Consider the following 24,361-nt stretch of genomic DNA (forward strand, 5'->3'; position numbering starts at 1 on the left):
TAAACCATTTGTCAAATTTAATCAAAAAACATTTCACCTATAACATCCTATAACATGTTGGATTAACTGAAATACTGATAGAATTGCACCTTATTGTAGTTAGTTTGGAATACAATCATGTTCTTCTCATTTAATATTTGTTAAACCTGAGATCTTTTATCCATACTTCCCTAAAAAGACCATTAAGTTGTTTTGTCATAATATAAACTAATATAAATAATATAAACTTTACCATGTTTCGGGCTGTGAAAAAATGGAAACCTGCTGAGCCCCATATTGCAGGAACACATGAATGGTTTTGGATGCATCAAAATAAATATTGCAATAAAAATTTAAATGTCCATACTAAAGAATTACATGAGACTAAGTAAAACAACAGAATATGTTAAACTGTATGTAATGTATTAGAGAAATAGTTTTGACACAAATAGTACATTAAATACCATCCTGGAAGCTCGAAATGATTGCCTAGAAATATAATGAGTAAAGGAATATTAGATCGTAATGCTGTGTTTGACACTCTCGATTAACTTTAATTTATAAAATGAGACCTTAGACCTCTGACTGCCAGTGTTTTACAATTCATAACAGAATTATTGAGCCTGCTTGCCTCCAGAAGACAACAAATTTTAAAAACCACCTCCCTGGAACTTTACTTCAGGATTGCAAGAAGACAAGCGTCACATTAAAATATCTTCTGTGGAGTTCATTAACCTAGCATCTGTTCACAAAGAAATCACAGTGATTCATGACAGAGTAAAATGGCTCTCCAGGGAATTGTAAAAAAAAAATAAGATTCAGTAATCTGGCAACAGCGGAATTAGATGATGCATGATTATGCAAGCTCATAGGCTTTCAGCTGAGATCCCTGAGAACACAGTCTCACTCAAGCAGTCAAAATGCAATAAGTGGAGCATCCAGGCAGAGCAGAGCGCCACAACCAGCCAGTGCCCCACACTAACAAATTTCTTCATGAAGAACCATAGGAGAGCATAAGAGGATTCAGAGTTGGAGCTGAAGAGAGCGGTCGTAATCATACTCGTGAATTCTAACAAGACTGGGTAGGAATAAAGTAGCACATTAAGAACATTATTCATTACACAAGAATATGTACACAGCACAATCAAACAAAATGCTTCTATATTATTAATAGGCTTACAGAGACATTCTGAAATTCGGTTTTATAATGGGGATTTGTGTTTGACATTTGGGATGCTTTTTTCTACATTTATACTCTGCCATGCTTCCTTGGTTAATCTTTCCATTTTAATGTTTGCAGCCTCTTGTTGAATTTATCATGTTCTGGCGCTGGTCCCCAGGAAGTGATGAGACACTGCAGAGGAGTGTTAACATATTGAGCAATAGGGTAAACTGAGTCAGAACCATATACATTAACATGCATCCAAAAGCAAAAATAAACCTACTTTAATAAAGTAAATATGTGAATCCTCGCAGATTTAGGCAGTAAAATCTGCTTTTATACTTAAAGATGTTACTGTGTGGTCTCTATAAATAGGGATTTATATGGGATTATGTGTAGGTTTTGCCTCCTCCATTTATTGTGTGCCTCACTTAGTCATGCACACTGCCCTCATGTTTACTATGTGATCCACAATAACAACAAATGCCAAAACATGACTATAAAGTTTAGTATTGTAGACAAAGGCTAGCTATTTCTTCTTGCATTAGTCTGAAGTAAAAGATGTACATGCTTTTGTTTTTACCTCCTTAACAGTGCTAAAAATGTGTTTCTGAGTTTTTGAGAATTCATTAGAATCAAATTTCATTTTACTACAGTTTTTCTTCTTTCAAAAATTACATTCGTTGAACAATCTGGCCTTCTTTATGCCCCACACATGAGCAACAAATCAAATTTTAATAGGAAAATATTTTACAAATACCCTCATGTGACGCTTTAACTGTCTTAAATTAGCAGCTGCGAATGTGGTTTTGATCCCATCAATAAAATCCGAGCAGTCAGAGAGAAAATCGCATCATGACTTAACAGACATAGCCTGTTTTACTGATATAAAAGATAGGCCATGGGGCTTATAACATACAAAACTGTTCCCAGAAGAATTAAATCAGAAGAATCACAGCAAGTACAATAAAGTCTATTAGATTTTGGCGATTTGACCTAATCCAAAGGAGAATTAAGTTGTTCCTATAATGACCACCTGGTGGCGTACTCTCCACAGAAGAGCATAACATTACATAAGAGTGTCATGACTGAAGAGGCAGGCATAATGACAGGTAAAGGGGCTAATCCAGATCACCACTGCTGAGGACTGGTGGTCCTTAACACCTACCACCTCCTGAGCCTGATTTACTGGGTGGGATTACAGCCAGACAGCCTCTCAGTTAAATTGGATTGCTGCAGATTTCTGTTTGACTGTGAGGCAGCAGATCAAGAACACTGTAAGATTTACATGACCATCAGAAGGAACAACCTTTATGTAATGTTTTATGTAGTTTTAGCTACAATGTTCGTGTATTACACTGTGTTATGTGTTGAATTAAATGGAGTAATTGTATTGTACAGTATTTCTGATCCTGGCTCAAAATCAAGTATGGGAAAACTCCTTAGCAGCAAAAGCGTTTTAACATGTCAACTATTTTATAATGTACTTCAAATTAAAATATATCCCTGCTTTATATACTACCTCTTTAAGAACCCAAATCTCCCGGTTTATTCTTTTAGCTACAGTATACAATGTCTTGTTGTTGATTTATTAACAGTAATTTGTGTAGTTTCTATTTAGTTTTTTAATTTATGATGTAACAGTATATTTAATACTAGAAAGAAAGACAGATTATAGTTATTTTTTAAGAGGTAGTCTGCCAAGATCAAATTTTGACATTAACAGTGTGAAGGTGCAGTGGTCAAATCAAAACTGTGCTGGTTGGAAAACAGAGTCGTGTGAAGTAGTTCTGGGCCAGATGCCTGTCTGGCCTGACTTGGCAGAAATAGATAGAACGGACCATCATTTATAGTTCCTGTACCACCCTACAAGCTGTGGCAGCAGGGAGCATTTAAATCTCAGCAGGGAAATCAGTGGCTTTGCTAACAACTACCCCATCCTAGATTTCATGCTCTTCTCACTTTTGTAGAAATTCTGCCTTTGATGAGCAGTTGTGCAAGAAAGTTTAAAACAAACAAGACAAGGTGGAGAAAAAATGGTGTTTAGGCTTGACAAGTGGGAAAAAGCTGAGATAAGGAAAACAAAAGGCATACCGGTGTTCCTCCACATCACATTAATGTACCTACTGTGTACACAGAAGCGGATGTTTTCTCATGAATTATTCAGGTTTCAGTTGTGTTGAGACAACTCCAGTGGCATCAGCACAACAAACCTCACCCAGGACTGAATGCTAAATATTGGAGTAATGGACCAGTTTGTATCTGCCTTTCTCTAAATGACTTAAAACAGAATAAACTCAAAGGTGGGCTCACATATCTGCTGTGATAATCTCTCCAGGAACCTTAAGCTTTCTGTGTTTAGCAGAGAAAGTCACTGGAGAATACGTAGCCAACTCAGACTTCTGCGTAAGCAAACCTAGACAGTCATCCACATCAGCCAGATACAAACAACCCCACAACAGAGGGCTGAAAAGAGTACAAACACTGTCTGTCACTCAAGAGGAGACTGACAGGGAGAGGGACACTTTCATATCACCCATACTCCCTCTGAAATTGAGGTGAACACCTTTGATCTGCAGAAAGATGCGTGTAGTGATCCAGATCAGCTTTGTGACAGTGCTCGGGGTTTCCATAGAAACATGTGCGCCCCCAAACACGCCGCACTTAAACATCCTGAACCACATCAACAGATGGCTGGAGATGGCTGGAGAGGCTGAAGGATGAAAGAGTCTCACAATCTGGCATGCATCATTTCATCATGGAGGCCATATTGTCATTTTAAAATATTTGCACTTAAAATTTTAATCCATTAAATGATACATTCTTGATGTACACAAATAGCATTTGTTTGATTGGATGAGAGATTGCTATGTGTAAAATGATATGATGTGGGAAAAACACATAAATAAATGAGCCTGTCTCGACGCATTTGGAAAACAGTATCATCTCTCTGGCCCTATCAGGAAATATAAATCTACACTGTCATTTTATCTGTGCTCTCAGGTTTGCCTAATCATCAGCGGTGACAGACGTGTTTTAAAATCTTCTCTGCAGTCAGCTCCAATATGGTCATTTTTATGTGAACTCATTAATCTTCCTTGCTCCCTGGTGTGTCTGAGTGGGAAGAAATGTGGAAACTGGTGAGAGTCGAATACCAGCTAAAACTGCACATCCTAAAAAAGAGCAACGCCAGCTCTTTGAAGTCCACCAGTCTTCAGCATGCAATGTAACACAAAGGATCTAGCATTGAAAAAGATGCAAAGGATTCTGGGTGAACTGATTTCCATACAATAGGGTAAGGGGGAAAAAAAATCTTAAAATGAGACTTGAGATGAAAGTGATGGTTTCCTCTAACAGTTTCAGATAATAACGATTTCTTTGTGTTCAGACACCCAAAGACACTCACAGAACAAAGGCAGACTCACATAAAGAGGATCTTGTAAATGATAACTTAAATTTCCTACAGGTAATGAGCCCAAGATGGCTGAATTGTAGTCGCAAAAACCATGGACTGATTTCAGCACAGGGCTACACTTTTGCTGGAAACTGTGGACCACATTTTTGTCTTCTTTTCCCTCACTATGTCTTTGTCCGTTTATCTGTGTCACATACTTTATTAGTTCATCATATAGCAGATATGAACTCATCAAATCATTCATTAACAAATGGAGGTCAACCTAAACCTCAGTGAATCATTAATCTTTCAATCTATTTAAGTTTGGGCTTTGGCTCACATTGCCCCTTGACGTCTTCTCTAGTCAATAATAAATTAAGGTACATTGTAATTAAAATGACTAAACTGACAGCTCACTGCACTGCCACATCAGCCATGATTTCTGGCTCATATGAAAGTTTTCCTTTTGTATTACTATTTTTTTTTTGTACTTAGTGACTCTGCCTTATATGGTTCGTGAGACTGTAAATAAAATGGTAAAGGTTAAACTATTTGCATATTGCAAATGTGAGTATAAGTGTGCTAAATTATAAATGGTAATACAAAAAAGCTCACTTCAGTTAACATGTCGGTAAACTGAAAGCAACTAACAGTCTACAGCCATGTAGTGTACTCCATGTACTCCAATATTTAGCATTCATGTTCATGTAGCAGAAAATAGATATAGCTAATCAAAAAAAAATACATTCACAAAAGATTAATACTAATCTGTGCTGATCTGGGCAGTATCAGTATCAACCAAAGTAATGTCAATCCAGTTCTGAGCAAATCTGAAACACGGCCGGCCAATGGCCCCTGAACACATTTCTGCTGATGGCCTGCTCCAGCTATGCTGTCTACACACAGCAGAAAGTGGTCTCAAAAAGGGGAAGAAATTTCTGACTTCTAGGATATTGTTTATGATTTGTGGGCTTCAGGAAGACATTATTGATCATGGAAAATCATGTAGCTTCAGGTGGAGGATGTCTGTTACTGGCTCTGTGGTTAAAAACGTTGATTTTTTTTGTTTGTCATGATACAGCCTACTAAACATGAAAAATATTAAATATTTTTTGACCTCTAGTTTTTGGATCAAGCAAATCTGAAAAAAATACAGTGTGTCAGATGTCATATATGTAACGAATATTTGCTGGAAGCAAATATAAGTATTGGATCGGTATCAGACCCGAGCGATCAAGATCGGGACATTGCTGTTTGTTCTGCATTGTTATAATAAGTTTAAAACAAGTTTTATGTCTGAAATAAATGTTTAAAGAGCTGCTTAAAGAGCTCTGTGAGTAATACCATAGCATGGCTGAAAACATAACCTTCACAAACTTTCAATCTAGATTATAAATGTGTGCTGAAACAAAATAGGCTTCTCGTATAAAGTCTTTTAATGTTGAGTCATCTGCGCCCATAGATCACTTCCGGTCACCTGTTCTGAAAAAAAAACCCTGTCCACACTGGAGCTATCATCTAATGAGGCTGCTGAAATCTACAGAGCACCCTCAGGTAAAGTGCTTCTGCTTGTTCAGAATTACACTGACTGACTTTCACAAGGTGCTGTTCTGTTTGCAGTTTCTGACCTGCACTTCTCAGAATGTGCTCTGAACTGATCCACTTTGAGAACAGGAATACACACTTCTTTCTGTGCATTCTTAGAGACTTATAGTGAGCGATGTCTCCTCTGTCACGCCATCATCAGGCCGCTACTGTCGCCCCACTGACTCCACAACCAAAGTAGCTAATGCAGTGCAACAATCCACTACATCAATTCACAGCTTCCACACCCACCAAAATGCATTTGATTAGTCACCACAGCCCGGCAACGGGGACATAAATAATTCATCTGTGCAAATGACAAATGAGGCAATCAATTCTGGGACAGCATTCAAAGAGAAACTATTCAAATCCCCTCTAAATTAATTTTCTGCCTTTTACTGGCCGTAGACTTGAAATTTTAACGCTGAATATGATGATGACGATGATGTTTTTACTCTGACACATTAAAAAGAAATGAAACCATTTGGTGTCAGAGAATGTTTCCAAAACATGTAAATAGTAAAAAAAACATTGAGGTTTCTAACCTGACAGAAATCCTTGGAGAGCTTTGTCTTTTACAACAGTAAAATAGGCGGCACTGAACTCTGGACATCAGAGTGTCTAGTTTGAGTTGCCTCGAGTGAACTGCCAGAGAATACCAGATACTTTGAAACAGGAGACCAGACTTTAAAAGAAGAGGCCTGGTACTAATTTCATATTCCATCTGACAGTGGAAACTCTCCATGATGAGCCAAGCTCCTCTCTGTGAGGGATGAACTCACAGTTGACTTTGACCTCTGAGACTTAAAGAACAAAGAATTGAGATGCATAATGTGGCCGCAATTATTTAGTCTGTCCGTCGCCTGAGTGACGACAGGGAGCCTGACAGCTCAATCCTGCTGCTCAGTTAACGTGAATTAAGTACAGAGGCTAGGGTTGGAGTCCAGAATCAGAATACAGCATCAAACCTGTTTTTTGAAGTTAAGCTTTTAACATCTAACAGTAAATTAAGTTAAAAATAAGTAATAATCAGTCCTCAAAATTAAAGAAACATATCCTTTATATTCATGCCTTCCAGAACAATGCATAGAGGTTTCACACAAATCAGTTCAGTCGGGTTAGGAACAGCCCATCGTTTGATTTATTATAATTAGTAACTAGTTTGTTTAAGTATAAGATTGAATAAAGTAAAGGTAGGAAAAAACTGTGCTTTGGGTTTACAGTAACACGTTGATTAATGTTGTCAACCTGTAAATAAAACCTGCATTAGATTAGAAGCAAGTGATATAAAAGGTTGATTTTTCAATCAACCTTTTATATCACCATCTTTTCATATTCATATTTTCATATTAACCATCTTTGATTTCACACACTACTTTTTCAAGGTCCTGGTTCACAAATTAATTAATCGGTTTTAAATATTGATACACTTTTGAAAGTTTAAGTGACTCATGTTTTTAAATGTGAAATGTTGGTATGCTATCAGTTAGATCATTTCCTACTCTGTTAATCTTGTTACAGCCAAGGTTATAGAGCAATGTTATATATGAATGTTTGCAAATGAAATTTGTCTAGATAGAAGGGAAAGCTAGGTTATTCATATTTCACATTGCTTCCCCTCTATTTTATGTATACCTCTTTTAAAAATAATATGAATTTGTTTTAAACAAAAGACCAAGATTAAAACTGCCAAGCACTTACTGTCATCTCCAGGTTTACTTCCATTATACCTCTGTCCCAAACATGTTTTCCTTTTCAGTGTGATGTCAGAACAGCCCAGAGTCCAGGTTCCACCTCGATTCACCTTTGGTTTAGCAGATGTGTGGCTGACCACAGACAAAATAACGCACTCTTTTATTTTTTTAGCATCTATTTTCATCGTGTTTAGGGATTAACACAGCACCAGTCTACAAACTGTAGGGTCACTCTGTCAGACTGTTAACAGTTTGTGATTGTTCGGATCAATATTTATTTATCACACGCATCAATGTGACATCCCAACCTTATTAGGGCAGCTTTGTTGGCCAATGTGACATTTAGCCATTACTGAAATTTGTATTAATTAGCTGATATACCACCAGTAATTTGTCATTTTAACGTGTGAAAGTAACCAGCAGTATCAGTTAATGCAGGAACAGAAACTCTTATTGTAACAGAGACTACCCAAATCTATTACTAAATACTAACTGTAAACAGCACGTTTATCATAATATGCTCTGACAGGAAATTATACTATACTATAAATGTCAAATGTCATCAAACTGTATGCCTCTGTATGGCATCACCGTGGCAAACAAACTGGTTGTAGCCTTAGAGTAAACAAACATATCACCATAGCAAGTGTCAGTCACAGCCCAGTGTCCCTCAGTGATGTGTTTTGTCCTTTGACTGTTCACAGCAACAGGCCTCCAGCTGACAGAGGCCTCAATTTGACACTCCTTCAAAGGAACAATCTGGAGAGCATGTTAGGGCTGTGGGTGTACCGTCTGACACAAACAAGACCAACAGGCAGAGAAATCAGTCATGCCGACCTGTTTCTGAGCACTTCACTTAACTCGGAATTACCAGCAAACTTTTTTTTTTCAAGTACAACTTCTTGGGGAGATAATCGGTACTCCATCCACAGCTGAGGTTCCCACTCATCCATCACCTCCAAATGCTATATTCCTGAGTAACAGAAGAAACTGACTGCAGGCTAACAATCTTTCACTCCCGCTTGCATACCACTGAGCAGAGGTGAAAGCAGTGGCCTTTTGCTGAATTGCCTTCCCTTTAATCAATGACACCGCGTCGGAGAAAATATCTCCAGGAGAATGGCGGGAGGACTCCGTATCCATCATGCATGTCTGCGATGGCGCTAATGGATGACCCAAATGCATCACTATGTCAAGATTAATCTAACATTCATCAAAATGTAGAGGGCATATAAATAAGAGGACAAATGTTGCAACACAATAAGGATAAATTATCATCTCTCCTGAAGTGGAGATGAGAGTAAAAGAGGTGATTTCATTACTTTATTAAGCTTGTATACAGCAAAACTTGCCTAAATATTTTATGGATGAGAAGACTAGTTTTCTCTTTATAAATTACAGTGTCCATACATGTCAGGAACATATTTCAAATGTAAAAATCTGAATTTTAATTTGTAAATGGCTGTCTTTAGAGGTAGAAAACAGGATGTCTATGTTTTATTTACTTGGTTAGTTTTATGCTCTACTTACCAGCCTAATCATTCAACACACAACAGTAATACACAACTAAATACAATATTAAAGTTAAAATTTTGTTAAAAAACAATTTCATTATTAATTATTGTATTTTGGTGTTGGCTTAAAATCAGTATTAGTCCATTTTAATATATTAGGTCTTAAAATCAGACTAAATTTAGCTACTAACTGGATGTTGTTTAACAACACATGTGAGTTTTTGTTATAAAACTATACTACCTTATTAAGTTATAATGCAAGCAGTGTTTATCTTAACATGACAGATAGAAGATAAATGTATGTAATATATAAAACAATAAGGTTTCATGTTATAAAAAGATAAAGATATAAAGGGATAAGGTAATCAGGGATAAATTGCTAAATCAACTGATAAGATTAATGAGTAAAACGTAAAATTATAATGGGTCAAGGATGTCAATAAAATTTTAAAAAAATTTTAAAAACATGCAGTAAGAAAAGCTATAGCCCAGCAGCTGGAAGGTGGACCAATAATGGAACTGAGGGGCTTAAATAATATAATCTTGCAACTTTGTAGCCATGCAATAAATCTAAAAAAGCCCTATTGAAAAGGGGATTGGTTTATTTCTAGGATTAGATTTATTTAGAAATGGGTTTCTGTTGAAAGTCTACATAAAATTTTAGGTTTTCAGAGTTGGAATTTACAAATATAAAGCTAGAGGCACATCTGTCCAGTCACTTCTAGTTTAGTGTAGGAGAGCACTTTTCAATCAAAGGAGGACAAAGGAGTCCTGTTTTCTTTTGTACTGTACAAATTACAGTGGTTCATGAAAGTGCGGCTAAAAGGGCTGGCGAAAGTCTGAGAGTCGAAAAGGCAGACAGAACCTTTACAGGTTGAGAGCACTTAGAGTTTTGTGAGCACTGGTGTGCCATCTTAAGTGTTGAATGTACCTGGTAACTTTAGTGATGGACCAGCTGAAAAATGATTTGAAGAAGATAGAAGAAAAAATGAAAGAAAAGAAAAGCCGCTGTATGTCTCACCTCTTCAGAAGATGGAGTAAACGAAAAACTCAAAACAAACCATGATCTACAGTACAATGAAAACTCCCTAAAGTCCAACTAAAGAAAGTTCACGAAATAAAGAGGACCAGGTAGAATACCATGTGTGCTACTTGAGGAATCTAAATCCTAAAACATCCCATCCACGTCATCGTTCTAATTCAGGCAATAAAGGTTATCAGACCGTTATCAGACTCAGATATATTGTACACTGGTATACCAAGAAATTTTTACTCAAAGATGTTTAAAAAATTACTAAGCAGAGGGGAACTGAATGAGTACAAATCAATTAGAACTAAATCGTCTGACAAATGACATGAAACTGACATTGGGATTTTTTTTCATAATGGACATAGTATTTTAATTCATTGAGAGGGTGGAGGCTGACCTGAGCATCCATGAGCAGGTGTCTCATCAGGGTCATGGACTTCCTCAAGGTGTCTGCCTCTCCCGGCATGAAGGCCTCGTCCTCGTCAGCCAGGTTACAAGGTCTGGTCACCATGAACTGGGCAATCTGGTCATTCAGGCTGTTGAGAGACTGGACCGCTGCCAAACAGCAGCAAGAGAGTGGGTCAGAAAAAGGTAAAACAACATGAAAAGAGACAAGCATAAGTAATGTTCAGCTTATTATTTCCTCTATTTCCACGGTTGAGTCCAAAAATGTATCTACATTGTATCTGCTGGGATTATTTGGATCAGACTTGTGTGACGTTAGTCCTCCTTCATCCACAGCCACGACTCAGCTGTTTCCACTGTTCTCCCCTTACAATAATCCCTCTTTTGGACAAGAGGGGCATCATTAGGCTAAATCCATTACAAACTCCCATTCAACCCATTATATAATCCGTTTTTTTCCCCATGGAGACAGTCCAAGCAATAATGTCTATTCTGTTTGTTGCTGTTGTTGTTTTTAGTTAGAGGCTGTTTTGCAGCGTTTTCCCTGAGGTCTCCATTAGGCTCTTTGGCCAAAGCCTGTGGGTGGTAAAACAGAATGTCAGATCAACACTGACGAGCTTCAAAGTGAGCCAGCAGGGTAGTAGAAGAGCATTTTGTCATGGCACCCCAGCAAACATGGAAAAATATAGGGTAACATATAGCATGCAGAGGTGGTAGGAGTACACAAATTCAGTACTAAAATGGACAAAAACTTATCTAGAAATGTACCCCACTACAAGTAGAAGTACTACTTTAAACTCTATATTCAACTCAAACTACTAAATATGTGCTCTGTAATTAACTCACTTTTTACTTGTTATTCCTTGCGTCATTTTTCAGAGTTTTCAACTCAAATGAGTTATCAAACTAAAACCTGCTGTAGCTCAATGTCCCAAAATGTCAGATTCTTTAACTGCAACAAATATTTTTACAGGAAAAACCCACTGCGACATGCTCACTTGACATGCGCTTTTCTATACATAAACTCAATGTGACACATCATAGCTGAATGAATTATCAAACAAAACACTGCCACTAAGACTTTAAAAAACTAAAACATAGCTAAAAGGGACAAATAACAGCACAAACATACCAGTTAAAACCTTTACTCTACATTGAACTAGTGTGTTTCAGTGTTAAGACAATAAAAATATTTTTACTCAAGGGGAGGAATATAATGAAATATGTCTACAGTAGTGGACAAGACATTTACAGTAGAATATTTCCATATAATGGAAAGTTGTTGACTTGCAAACCTGTCCTGCATTTAGGTGAAAACATAATTTAACTTCAGTAAATAGATGGAACAACCTGATTCAAATTATTTACTGGAATGAGATTTGTGTACTGCTTATTCTGCAACATTAATACATTGTGAATATTTTCATTTTTAGTATATTTTGATGCTAACATATATGTGCTTGTTGATTGCTACTAGCTAAAAGATTAAATTAATGTTTCTCAGATGTAGGTTCTCTACTTGAATCTGTAAATGAATTAAACTTTACAAGGCTGAACATTTAAGGTTTCTGCATAACATGTGGAACAAATCTGGTCTACATTTATTTTGTGTAAGTGTTCTATCTGTTTTCTGACGCACATTGATATCACTTTGGTGGAGTACTTGTACAATTATACTTCATTACTACTATACTTATACTTAAGTATACCATACTACTTAAATAATAAGTATATGAATCAGTATTTATACTGGTTGTGGAGTACAGTTTTTGGTAAGTATTGGATTAGTTTACTTCTGCCACCTCTGAACCAAAGTACTTTAATTTACATTTTTAATTTAAACATTTGCACATCTGAGAAGCAGGACACAGAAAATGACTAATTAATAGAATAATAAAAACAAATTAATAGTACAATAATCGATACCGGGCTGGTCACTAGAGAGAAAGAATGTCTGAGGAGGTCAAGTCTTATGGGAGTGAAAGAGCAGCCGAGGCAAAGTGTGACTCACAATGACAACAGCCAAGGTCAGCTTTGCAGCAGGATGATTAAAGATTTATGACCACACCTTTAAGCCCTCTCCTGAGCTGTATGAGCATGGCAAAAAGAAGCATTCTTACAAGCAGCCCTGCAGACAGCACGGCATGCATCAAATTATTGCAGAAAGTTGTGTGGACGTAGAATAATAAGGGTTTATAATAAAGGTTAAGTTGATAAGTTGATAATAAGTGTTGAGGATTGGATTCTGACTTCACACTCAACATTTACTAATCGTAGCTCTCTGCCCCAAAGATAGTCAAACACAGTGCTCCTGAAAACGACATGCTGTCAAACTCAGACTCCTCTTCTCCTCTCAGCTCCACTTTCAATTTCTACTCAATGCATGCTGTCACACACTGTGAAACACGAGAGAGGTGGCTCCCTGTAAAAGCAAAGTTACTTTGACTACCCTAAAAATGGCAGCATGCCATGTCACAATCAAAAGGCCACAGTCATAAAGTCATAAAGCATCAGATATGTATGACAGAAATACACACAATGTTAAAATTTGTCCTCACTACCACCTTTAATATGTTGTTGATGAGGGATGTTTTACATCCCTAATCAGATTCAACAGAGAGTACAAATGTCCAAAATGGCCCAATAAAGCTGACCATCTTTGAACTCGAGCATTTTAATAATGTAGAGACATCAAGAGAGGAATCCCTTTTGTCTGTTTAGCATTAAACTGCCCGGACACTGAATGGATGCTCTTCTTTAAGGAACAGCTAGAATCTAAATTAATTTAGGTACAGCACGGTGGCGGAGTGGTTGGGTCTGCCACCTCAAAGCCAGAAGGTCCCCAGTTTGAATGGATAAATGTGTAAAATGTATCTTTTATCTACCTTTGTTATCTTACAGTTAGATCATTTTTTCTGGACAAAACATTTACATATACATGATCCCCCCACATCTCGTTACATCTGTATTTCTGATGTGAAATTTAATAAGTAAAATCACTTAAATCAGAGAGATATTGTATTTTTTTGTAAAGCACACTCCCACACACAGGTGGGCCAGTACTGCCATTGACAGAGATGTCGACTGCTCATTACTATCTTTGTAGCCACCCACAGGAGCAAGACAACATCAACAATGAACTTTAATGAGGCATGTTGGTGTTTTGTCAGCTTGTACAGGAATTAAGGATATAGAGTGCATATGAAGATAAGAAAAAAAACAGCTCACTTATAAAAAATGTAATTCCTCCTCTGAGAAAAATATTAATTCCAATTTTGCTAAGGCAATTTGAAGAAGCTCTGAGAACTTCACACTTGGAGCCCAAAAGGCCCAGAGCTTGATGAAAAAACAAGGAAGTCTAACATAATCAGAGGTAGTCGGAGGTAGAGCTTGGTAACATTTCATTTACACCGAAACCAGATAAATACACAACACAAAAAGGAAAAAGCCTGCATTCAACCAACATCATAGGTACTGTAATGTTATCTCCCACACTGAAGATGGAATCTAGCGAGTGTCTCTCTGCAACTGGGATTTGGACATATCAAAAAAAGCTTAGCAAAGTTTGCTTAGCGCTGAAATAACTGAATCCCCCTGTATCTGACAGCATCAGCACAAGCCTGTAATTTTGTTGTTTGCCTCATTGTTCTGCATCACTATCAGCAGGAGAGTCAAGTTTACCTGCTGATAATCTGAGCGCTGCAATTCCCCTGAGAACCTGGACACACTTTTTCCCCAAAGAAATGCTCTGATCAAAAGCTCTACATTTATTTAGAGGCACAGACCAAGTTTAAGGTGTGTAGTTGTTCTTTGATATAAATAAAGAGTTTCTTTTTTACACAATAAACATTCAACATTAACTTTCAGGATACATAAGCTCAGTGGGATCCAACGCAGAGGCAGAAAGGAGAGACTGTTCTCTTCAAGTGCCAATAAAATTCACCCGGTTGAGAATTGGTCTATCATTGCTCCTCAGAATCATTTGCACTGTTGCACCCAAATAGTTTTTTACATCCACAATCTCTAAACCTTAGGTCACAAATGTGAGTTAAATGCTTGCAGACCAATGCAATTTCAGGAAGATGAAAATATAGAACGAATCAGAACTGAATCTCCATTAAACTAATTTAGTAAACGACAAGCATACTGTTAACTGCAAACATGTTTCAGGAATGAATTACCATTATATCTTCCACACCTCCTTCAAAAACCTTTTTTAGTGTCCACTAATATTTGATGCAGAGCTTTGTCTGCAATTAATATGTAATATTATTATTAATGCTATATTTGTGACAGAGGAGTAAGGACATTAACATCTGTAGAAAAAAAACAAACTGTATGGGTTTTCTGTTTCTTTGTACCATAATGTTCACCCAGAGAAATCAGAGAATCAGCCCAAAACAATGACGCTAACAGGAGCTGAAGCAGAGGGCCAGGTATCCCTCCTCGTTACATTGCCAGTGGAAGATGGCCCCTCAAGTCTGTGTTTCATTCTTATATCCTAAGCCCTCATGATCTATCATCAATATTTTGGCTTGTGTAGATACTAAACTTTATATGATATGATCAAATCTGCATCCAGAAACTTAACTGAGTTAAGCCAGTTACAGAAAGAAATAAAAGTGATTTCTAATACGCATATTTTGTCCTGCTTCACTGGTTTTAATTATCCAGCTTTTAACTGGAGACTAATTTCTGTATGGTTGAAGCGGAGATTTATTTACTGTAGGTTTTACATTGCATTGGTTTATACGTTTATCAAGACTATGACCAAATGAAATCAATTCAACTGTTTAATCAATTGGTCAGTTGAGTCTAGTAATATTTTACTTAAATGACAAGACTAAGAATCTACAGCCATGCTAGCGTCTTTGTCAGGCTGTACTGATATAGTTCAATAATGATACATATACCAAACTAATGGCCATTAGTGTGTTGGTTGTGATCTGACCAACACTGGCATCTGTAGAGCTGTGACACTATCATGGCTAAAAATATACACATGAAATATCAGCCTACGATTTTCATGTAAATTACTCTCAAAAACGTTATATGACTTACATGATACAGTAGGTTCCATTGTTAAAACTGAAGTCCCACTCGTGTACAAATATGTAAAAAATTGTACGTGTTGTTTTCTCATTCCCAGGCTGATCTATATAAACACTTTATTTTTTATTTTTTCCTTTCGGCTTATCACGTGAGTTCAGAGTCGCCACAGTGGATCATTGTCCGCATGTTGATTTGGCAGCCGGATGCCCTTCCTGACGCTCCCTCCCCAATTTCTACCGGGCTTGGACCACTGCACAGCTGGGGAGGGGAATGGGCTGTTAGGGGTTCAGTGTCTTGCCCAGGGACACTTCGACTTATAGCCAGACTTATAGCCAGGGCTGGGGATCAAACCACTCACCCTGTGGTCCGTGGACGACTGCCTTTACCAACTGAGCTACAGCCTCCCACCTTATCTATATAAACATTATCACTCCTGAATCCAGATGTTGTTTAAGTAGGTCTGCTGTAGTACTGAGTGGGTAATAAATGATTACACACATAGCATGGTGATGTTAGCATGAATAAACCTAGTAATGTACTTTTATACCAAATAAGAGGTTCAGGTCTTAAATAGATTTTTGTTCTGTTTTCGGGCAGACAGCAGTGTTGTGAGTCCAGTGACCCCATGTGCACTTATTTTATCATATCTTTAAATGTAAGCATTTTTTGTTTGTTTGTGTTCTGTGTGGCAATTTATTTTCCTGGGCAACATAAGTATTAAATGGATTTGTATAAAGGTTCATTCAGTGATATTAATATATATCATTTACATTACATTTGATACATTTATATGTTAAACATTTTATGTGTTTCACCAGCAGTGACATGTTATACACAAAATAACACCAGAGGTCAATTTCCATCAGTTTTCTATGGCCAGAAAAAACAATAAAAATACAATAAACATGAAACAATACATATGTCATCCATATACCACACCCAACCTATACAAAATGTTCATATTTTACAGTAAATGTACTCTCAGTCCTGAGGGAGTTAAATAAAGTTTAATTAAAAATGAAATACATTTTGATTTAAACTTGAAACCACATTATTAATTTCTCGAAAGTTTGTGACACAGTTTCAGGCCATAAAGTAGCTAAGACTGAGGAGTTTGGAGGAGTGTTTGGGGATATAAAATGAACTCAATGGCCCCCAACTGTTCTTAATTTTATAATCTGCTATTTGGTTTATTTAACAAGTGAAAGCTGTTGAATGTAAGACGGTAAAGGCCTTCGGCACAGCCTGGAGAAAAATATCCCACGTTTCCAGCTCTCCTTACGCATTTTGCCTGTTTCACCAGGACACACCAAATAAAAATTTAAAACAGAATCACAGTGTGCAACTCTCCCTCAGGGAACTCACATTTTTATAATCATTTTCGCTTCCATCTAAAAAGAGTTTATGTTGTCCAAACCAAGGATTAAATTAACCTTGCTGTTTGAAGTCTGTCAACATATAAACACACGGTTATTTACTTGGCTTAGTTTAGAGTCCAAAAGCATACTAATGAAGTCCAAGACACCTAGTAGTGAATTAACACACCTCATTATCACAGCACAATTTAAGTACAAAATGTTTTCAAACCGCTGCAGCATAATATTTAGTTTCTGGCAGTGATTGCTGGCAGTGGTTCATTGGAGATTAAAAGAAAACAAAAAGGTGACAGATTCTCCCCTCCCCTCCCGAGCTTAAATGTTATAAAGCCAGAGATATAGGAACATCTGAAAGTACAACCGTTTTGTTGGATATCTTGACCTGGTTATACGGATTTATTTCCACCAGAGCATTACTGAGGTCGAGCATGGGATCATCCCAGATGTAATTTAGAAAAACCATTTCTGTTGGACCTTTTGAGAGCACACCATCACCTACTCTACCATCTTCAGCAATTTTGTTTTGCACTTCCATCACTAGGGGGTTGTGGGAGATTAGGGTCACAAGTGTGAGCCAAGCTTCAAACCCCTAAATGCTAATTTTCTTATAAAGCAAATCACTAGCATTTCATTAGACCCTCACTGCCCTTCAAACACATCTCTCAAACTGCACCTCCAGTTTGTAACACATAGGTCTGCTAAAACAAAGGCAATTATAAAACAATTCAGTAATACTACTCATAAAAGGTAAATTGATCCAGATATTATCTATATTTGGAAACAAAGAAGATACAGAAAATAATTTTAAACAGCCCCAGACAAAAAGCACGTAAGAATGCAGACATGGGTTTCCTTTTGACATTTAAAAAAAGGTCATGAGTAGTAAATTGCAGATGCAGATCTTTTTGGGTGGAAGGAGCTGCATCTCACTGTGACAACTGGCTCTGTATTACAGCCCGAAGTTCCTTTGCTGAGGATGAAACTGCAGGAGGGATTTCATTTTGCCCACAGCAACATTGCCACCACCTGGTAGCTTTGATACATGGTGCAGCCGAATGAAAGTGCACCTCTCTTGACTGTCTCCATGGCAGTAGTATGAACGGCAGCACTGACAACGTTTTGCACTGACAAAAACGTGTGTGAAAGCATGAGCTCAATCCTTCAAAACATCACCCATTGCCTCCACACAGTAAAGCTATAAAGGTGAATGATTCCAAAACACTGCACACTAAAGGGGGAAATCTATTAAATTATTGATTGTAACTATATTGAAAAAAAAGAAAACCATTTTATTTATATGAACAACTTCAAAAGTATTGCAGTGAACAATAACAATGTAATTATCCCTAAACAACAATCACTAAAGGTCAACTCTGATCTCCTGGAAATCATGTTACTAATACATAATTAAAATATAGTCCTCAGAGAGCCAGGGTAAAGTTACTTCCACTGGTTTTGCATAACTTTGATTAGTGTGCCACCTAGTGAGTAGTACAAGAGATCAGCACTGAGTGATCCAGGTTTCTCCTTCCTTAAAAGACTTAAAAAACAAATCCTGGGGGGAGTGTTTAACCATCAGTTGAACATAAAAGCCTCGAATGGCACTTTAATATTCTGCCTGAGGCTTCTTCCTCACCACCTGATGAAAAAACATGAAGGATTGTGACACACAGTAAAATTCCTGCAGTCAGCCAAGAAAAACACACACTAAAACACACATATACACACACAAGTTTAAAAGATAAGGGGCAGGTCCCATAGATATTGGACATAATAGTGCATGTATTTGGCAAAAAGGGTAAGAAGCTGTGGCGTTATACAAAAGGTCAAAGACTGTTTGAATTATTTAAATGTATCCTTACGATTAAAGGTGAATTATTGCTAGAATCCATCTTAACTCTTATAAAGCTTAGTTCAATTACAGGGTAGGAGCATTCATTTATTTTACTGGAGCGTCCATTTTACTGCAACCTGTCTAATCTACTCAAATCAGTCAGAATCTTGAAAATGTTTCCCAAATATCACTTTTATAAAAACAAACATGGACAAATCACATTAAGCTAAGGAGGCGGAGAAAAGCAGCACTACTGACAGTAAAGAAACACAAAACCTTAAACAAAATATATCACTGCTTTTTGCATTACTGTATTTCCTTCAAGAGTGCCATCAGAGAAACAGAAATGTCTTCAACTTATACAGCACATTTCTCCACCTGACATTCACCACTGATGTTTCAGGTAGCTGAAAAAATAAATTGGTTGTAGCTGTGCACCAAATATAACATGATGAAACATTTGCCTGGTTATCCACAGGCAAAATAAATACACAGCACAAAAGGGACCATGGAATGCATCGTGCATTGCTAATAGCTGTTTTCAACAGCTGCTACAAAGCATGAAAATTAGCTTAAGGACAAAATTTGAGGATACAACTGGCAGACAAAAGAGAAGAAACCGCTCTGCATCGGCTGAGATAAGAAGGGGCAATAAGGATACACTCCTCTTTCTACAGAGTCGGGGTAAACACTGCTTGTTAGAGCAGACCTGTGTGAGCTCAAATATGACATCTCAAAATCCAGAGACTGCAAGCTGGAGTGCCTTTCAAGAGCCGGGGCTACAGGCAGCACTGATGACAAGGTTGCAGCCAATTACGACTGTTTGTGAGCAAGTGTCTGTACCTGTCTTTTAGGGCAAAATGAAAGTGGGTGAGAGCTGCAGCTTATCATTGTACCTGAGAACAATGGCAGGTTGTACACAACTTGCAAAGTTGAAGTAAGACATATGGAGTTTGATTTGGTGAACTTCAAACTTCCTCTAATTTGGCGTGATTGATTCTGAATACATTACAATTATCAGCCACTTTGATGCTCAAAATTCAAATTCAGAGCAGGTTTCTAATACGAGCCTTTGCGAGTTAAGACTGTAAGTATTACCACTATCATTCATTGACACATTTCTGTGCAGGTAAACAGCTCAGGGAGTTCAAAGGCACATCAACACCACATATTACCAAGTTAGACATTCCTGTGTCAAGAAACTGTTGCTGCCACATTTCGTTGCCTTTTTCCACATCCCTTCTTTACATCAAACACTCAAACTGCGATAGCTCTCCATATTCACATGGCCGCTACTCGTGAGCCTGGGGAGGAAAGAGCTGAGCTCCATTTAATGATGCTGAGCATGTCTCACGTCTTTGGAGGACAGCTCCGAACAAGCTGACTTCAGACTTGTGATGCAGAAATGTCTCAACATAATTGCTGGCCTGATGCGGTTGTGAACCAGGACGAAGCCTGTTCCTCTAATCTGTAGTCTGTGTTCAATGTATCTGATCTCAGCTTCATCCATATGTTAACTCACACAAGGGGGTAGACAAAATAACATAAATAATTAATGAGAAGGACATTGACTTTGCAATTAAATCAATGGAACAAACTGCTACAAAGTTATGTTAGGTAGCATTCATTTTTCTGCAGCTGTCGGCACCTTTTTATACCGTACATATCCCTGTTGGGTTGCTTTCTGTCTGCTTCACTCTCTTTTGTACAGTTTTGTGAAAAAGAAAAGACAAGACATGTAAAGACAGCATCTTGGACTGTTTGTAATGTTGATGGCATGTTCCCTATTTTATGGCATTGTTTAGACCCAATTACTGAGCAAATGTAAAAATAATCATTAGTTGCAGCTCTAACGAGTTCGTTTAACAAAGTGTGTGCACAAAAGAAGAAGCTGTAGAAATACTTGATCAACTAAGCTACATGGTAATGCCATTACTTTATGTGTGTAGAGATGCACAGAATAGGCAAAATGGCCACCTGTGCAATTTAATCTAATCAATACAGCAGCCATGCCACGAATTCTACTTTTACAAGGTTATAATTTCTCAGTTCCTCTACATGTTTATTATTATGGTCAAATAATAATGCACTCCAGTCCAACTCCACTGCCCACTTTGATTTGTGTATGGACAGGTAAGCACAAACTGTTTTGACATTCACACTGCTAACTTTTAATATGCTTTACTGCAAGGGGCATTCAACAAGCTGCAAGAAGTTGATTGACAGTAGGCTTAAGCTAAATTCAACCGAGGCCTTTCTAAGAGCATTAAGTTTTCGACATGGGACCTCAGTGAGCCATTAGCTCTAGTGAGTCTGGTGTCAGTGGGAAATCCTTCAATAAAAGTAGCAGCTAATGTAATGTAATATGACAATAATATGACTGGTTAACGCATGTGAACATAGCCATTCCATCTGCAGACATAATGGTACACACATCAAACGTCCTACTTAAAGAGTCGCTTATTCTGAGCTGTGTTATTTCAACACTCTACACATTCTGTAAACATCTTAAGAAACACTTGGCATCAAATATATTCTCCTTTTGTAGTATAAACTGGTAGTCAAGCATCTCAACTTCGAAGCATATCTGATTAGCAGTGCGTAGGTTCAAACACAGCTTTGCTCATTAGCTTTACACTGTCAAAACATCACTGGACTCTGAACTTGAGCGAAAATTGTATTGCCCTTTCTTAACAAGAATTCTTAGAAATAACCTTTAATAATCACAACTTTGAAGGGTCTACATTTCTAAACACATAGATTTCCGTGGAAACACAGTAGTTAAAGTGTATGGTCATACACAGAGAGGTAATCTAACTGAAACTCAGTCTCCCATTGTAACACTGATGTAAACACACAATGTGCACAGTTATTCCCATCCGTAGACAACGTGCCCTGCATTTTAAAGAGAGGCACCCAGAGAATAGGCTATATTTCATCACCACAGGCGCGTCTGCACCAGCTACTCATGCAAATTTATACAGACTCAGAGCGTGCCAGATTCTACTTAGGATTGCCTGCATCACAGTGCTGTAGTGCAGTGAGTGATAAGAAGTATGAAGTCTGATGGAATAGGATAGTGTTTACAGTAATGCTAAGCTGTACAACAAGGCTTTTTTCTGCTCACATGCTTTGTTAGGTGTAGTAAGATAAAAGTTTTGCAGATTATCTTTTGAAATGTATTTATCTACAAATGAAAGTAGTATCTGAGTTTTCAATTTGTATGTTGCCCTATAGGTTTTCTCCCAGCCTCCATCCCTTCCTCCCCTTGTCCCCCTCTTCTGCTCGATAGTGTATTGTGAGATGCATGTCGAGGTTTGGGGGAGTAGCTCAGTATGTGTCTGCAGAGCAAAGCCGAAATGTCTAACTAAGGAGTTTATGGTGGGCAGAGAGGGAAAAGGAGGCCAGCAGTACTGGGCACAGAGAGGCAGATATGCAAAGTCAGCAGACACTCAGACGGAGAGTTCAATGATGTAGAAAACAAAGCAGGCACTTGAGGGGCACACTGGGAGAACGTATGAATTTCGAAAGAATGTTTTTTTTCATTTTGTTTTTTTGTCCAGCACCAGATTAAGGTAAGAATCCTTGTTGTCACCGTGCTAGAAACATGTACCAAACTAACTAGATGCCTAATATACAACACATATCCACACAATTACACAAAACCCTCAGATATACAAAGGTAATGATACAGATGGTGAGGATTAGTCCCACTGTGAAAGCTGCTGTTCTTCATACACTTTATTTTTACACTTCTACACTTATACAGTTCTTCATACACTCTCATGTCAGCTCGGTGTGCATACAGCAGATCGAGCAGTAACAAATTTAGCTGCTTTAAAGTGGAGGAAACGAGTGACTATTAAATCCGGGAGATGTGTTCGCTGAGCACACAGTACTGAGCTTATGTGCATCCACTTAAAATATTGCGGTAACCTCACTCATATGAATGTGTTTAAGCATGAGTAAGTGAGATAGAGAAAAAATAGATTAAGAAAAAGAGTAGAAAAAGCAAAAAAGTTCAAAATGCTAGAAATTACTATAATACTTTGAAACAGTGCAGCAATGTGTGAAGAGCCTTAGAAAAAAAAGGCACTCTTTCTTCAATAAATCCTGCAGATACAATAAAAACACATTGAGTTTCGGGATGTGCAAGTAACAAATTCCTTTTATTGGGACAGGGAGGGAGACAGCAACTGTCAGGTTGAAATTAGTTTTGCAAAGTGAAGCATTGTGTTGTGCCCACTGTTCAGAAATTGGAAAATAAATAAAGTTCTTCCTTCATTTTGGAAGTAGTTGACAAAAGGAGTTCCCAAAAACCATCTTCTCGTGCAAAACAAGACTGTGCTATAAAACAGCCACTACCCTCTGGTAAGTGAGTTGTTTGAAGGTTTAAAAAAAATTACCTGGGATTTCGTGGTGGTCAAGTAACCTTTGACTTTGTCTTCTGTAATAGCTTACAGTTGTCCTCTGAGTAATTCTCATTACTACTTTTTTATTTTTTTTGTGAACATAATGCATTTAAATAAGAAGAGTAATAACCTGATAACTAATGAGTAATAAGCTGTTTCACATAAGAACTCAAGACAATGTAAGGAGAATTCAGCTAGGACATTGTCCAGAGTGGCCTTACACACATGTAACTCACAGCAGGGGATCGCCTGAGTGAGAAGTGTCCACACGTGTGAAAAACCACTCGAATTCCATGCACAATCAAGCGGAGGCACGACATAATATAAAATGTTATATTTGGGAAACAATGTTTTGTTTACAGCACATCTGAGCCATGCGACTAATATATAACAGGAGAAGGGCCTTAGTAAGGGAGGTGACCAAGAACCTAAAAGTCACTCTGACAGAGACCTGGAGATCCTGTGTGGAGGTTGGACAAAGTTCCAGAAAGACAACCATCACTGCAGTGGCTAAATGGAAGCCTCTCCTCAGCACAAAACATATGAAAACCGGTTACCAAAGGAGCAAAAAAGCCCCTGAAGGACTCTCAGACTGTGGAACAAGATTCTCTGGTCTGATGAGACCAAGATTTAACTGTCTGACCTCTAATTCAATGTTATGTCTGGAGGAAACCAGGCACCACTCATCACCTGCCCAATACCATCCCTACAGTGGTAAGTGGTAAATGGACGCTTATATAGCGCTTTTATCCAAAGCACTCTACCATGTTACTTCTCATTCACCCATTCACATTCAGCATCATGCATCAGGTGTTTTTCAGCTACAGGGACTGGGAGACTTTTAGGGATGAGAGAGAGCTGCATGGAGTAAAGTACAGACATCCTTAATGAAAACCTGTTCCACAGTGCTCATGACCTCAGACTG

General features: G+C 37.7%; 1 protein-coding gene across 9 annotated transcripts in view; it reads right to left on the reverse strand.

Annotated features, from left to right (window-relative positions):
* Positions 1 to 24,361, reverse strand: part of kaznb (kazrin, periplakin interacting protein b) — a 95,917-nt gene that overhangs the window by 66,323 nt on the left and 5,233 nt on the right. For all 9 annotated transcript variants that reach the window (XR_010914371.1, XR_010914370.1, XM_067503430.1 and 6 more), the window contains exon 3: positions 10,755 to 10,912. Coding sequence is in view for 7 of the 9 variants with exons in the window: in XM_067503430.1 (XP_067359531.1) it covers positions 10,755 to 10,912 (158 nt within the window). In the remaining 2 variants the exon portion in view is untranslated. The remainder of the gene's footprint in view (positions 1 to 10,754; positions 10,913 to 24,361) is intronic.

This window comes from Channa argus, chromosome 5 (assembly GCF_033026475.1).
Source record: "Channa argus isolate prfri chromosome 5, Channa argus male v1.0, whole genome shotgun sequence".
NCBI classification, from domain to species: Eukaryota; Metazoa; Chordata; class Actinopteri; order Anabantiformes; family Channidae; genus Channa; species Channa argus.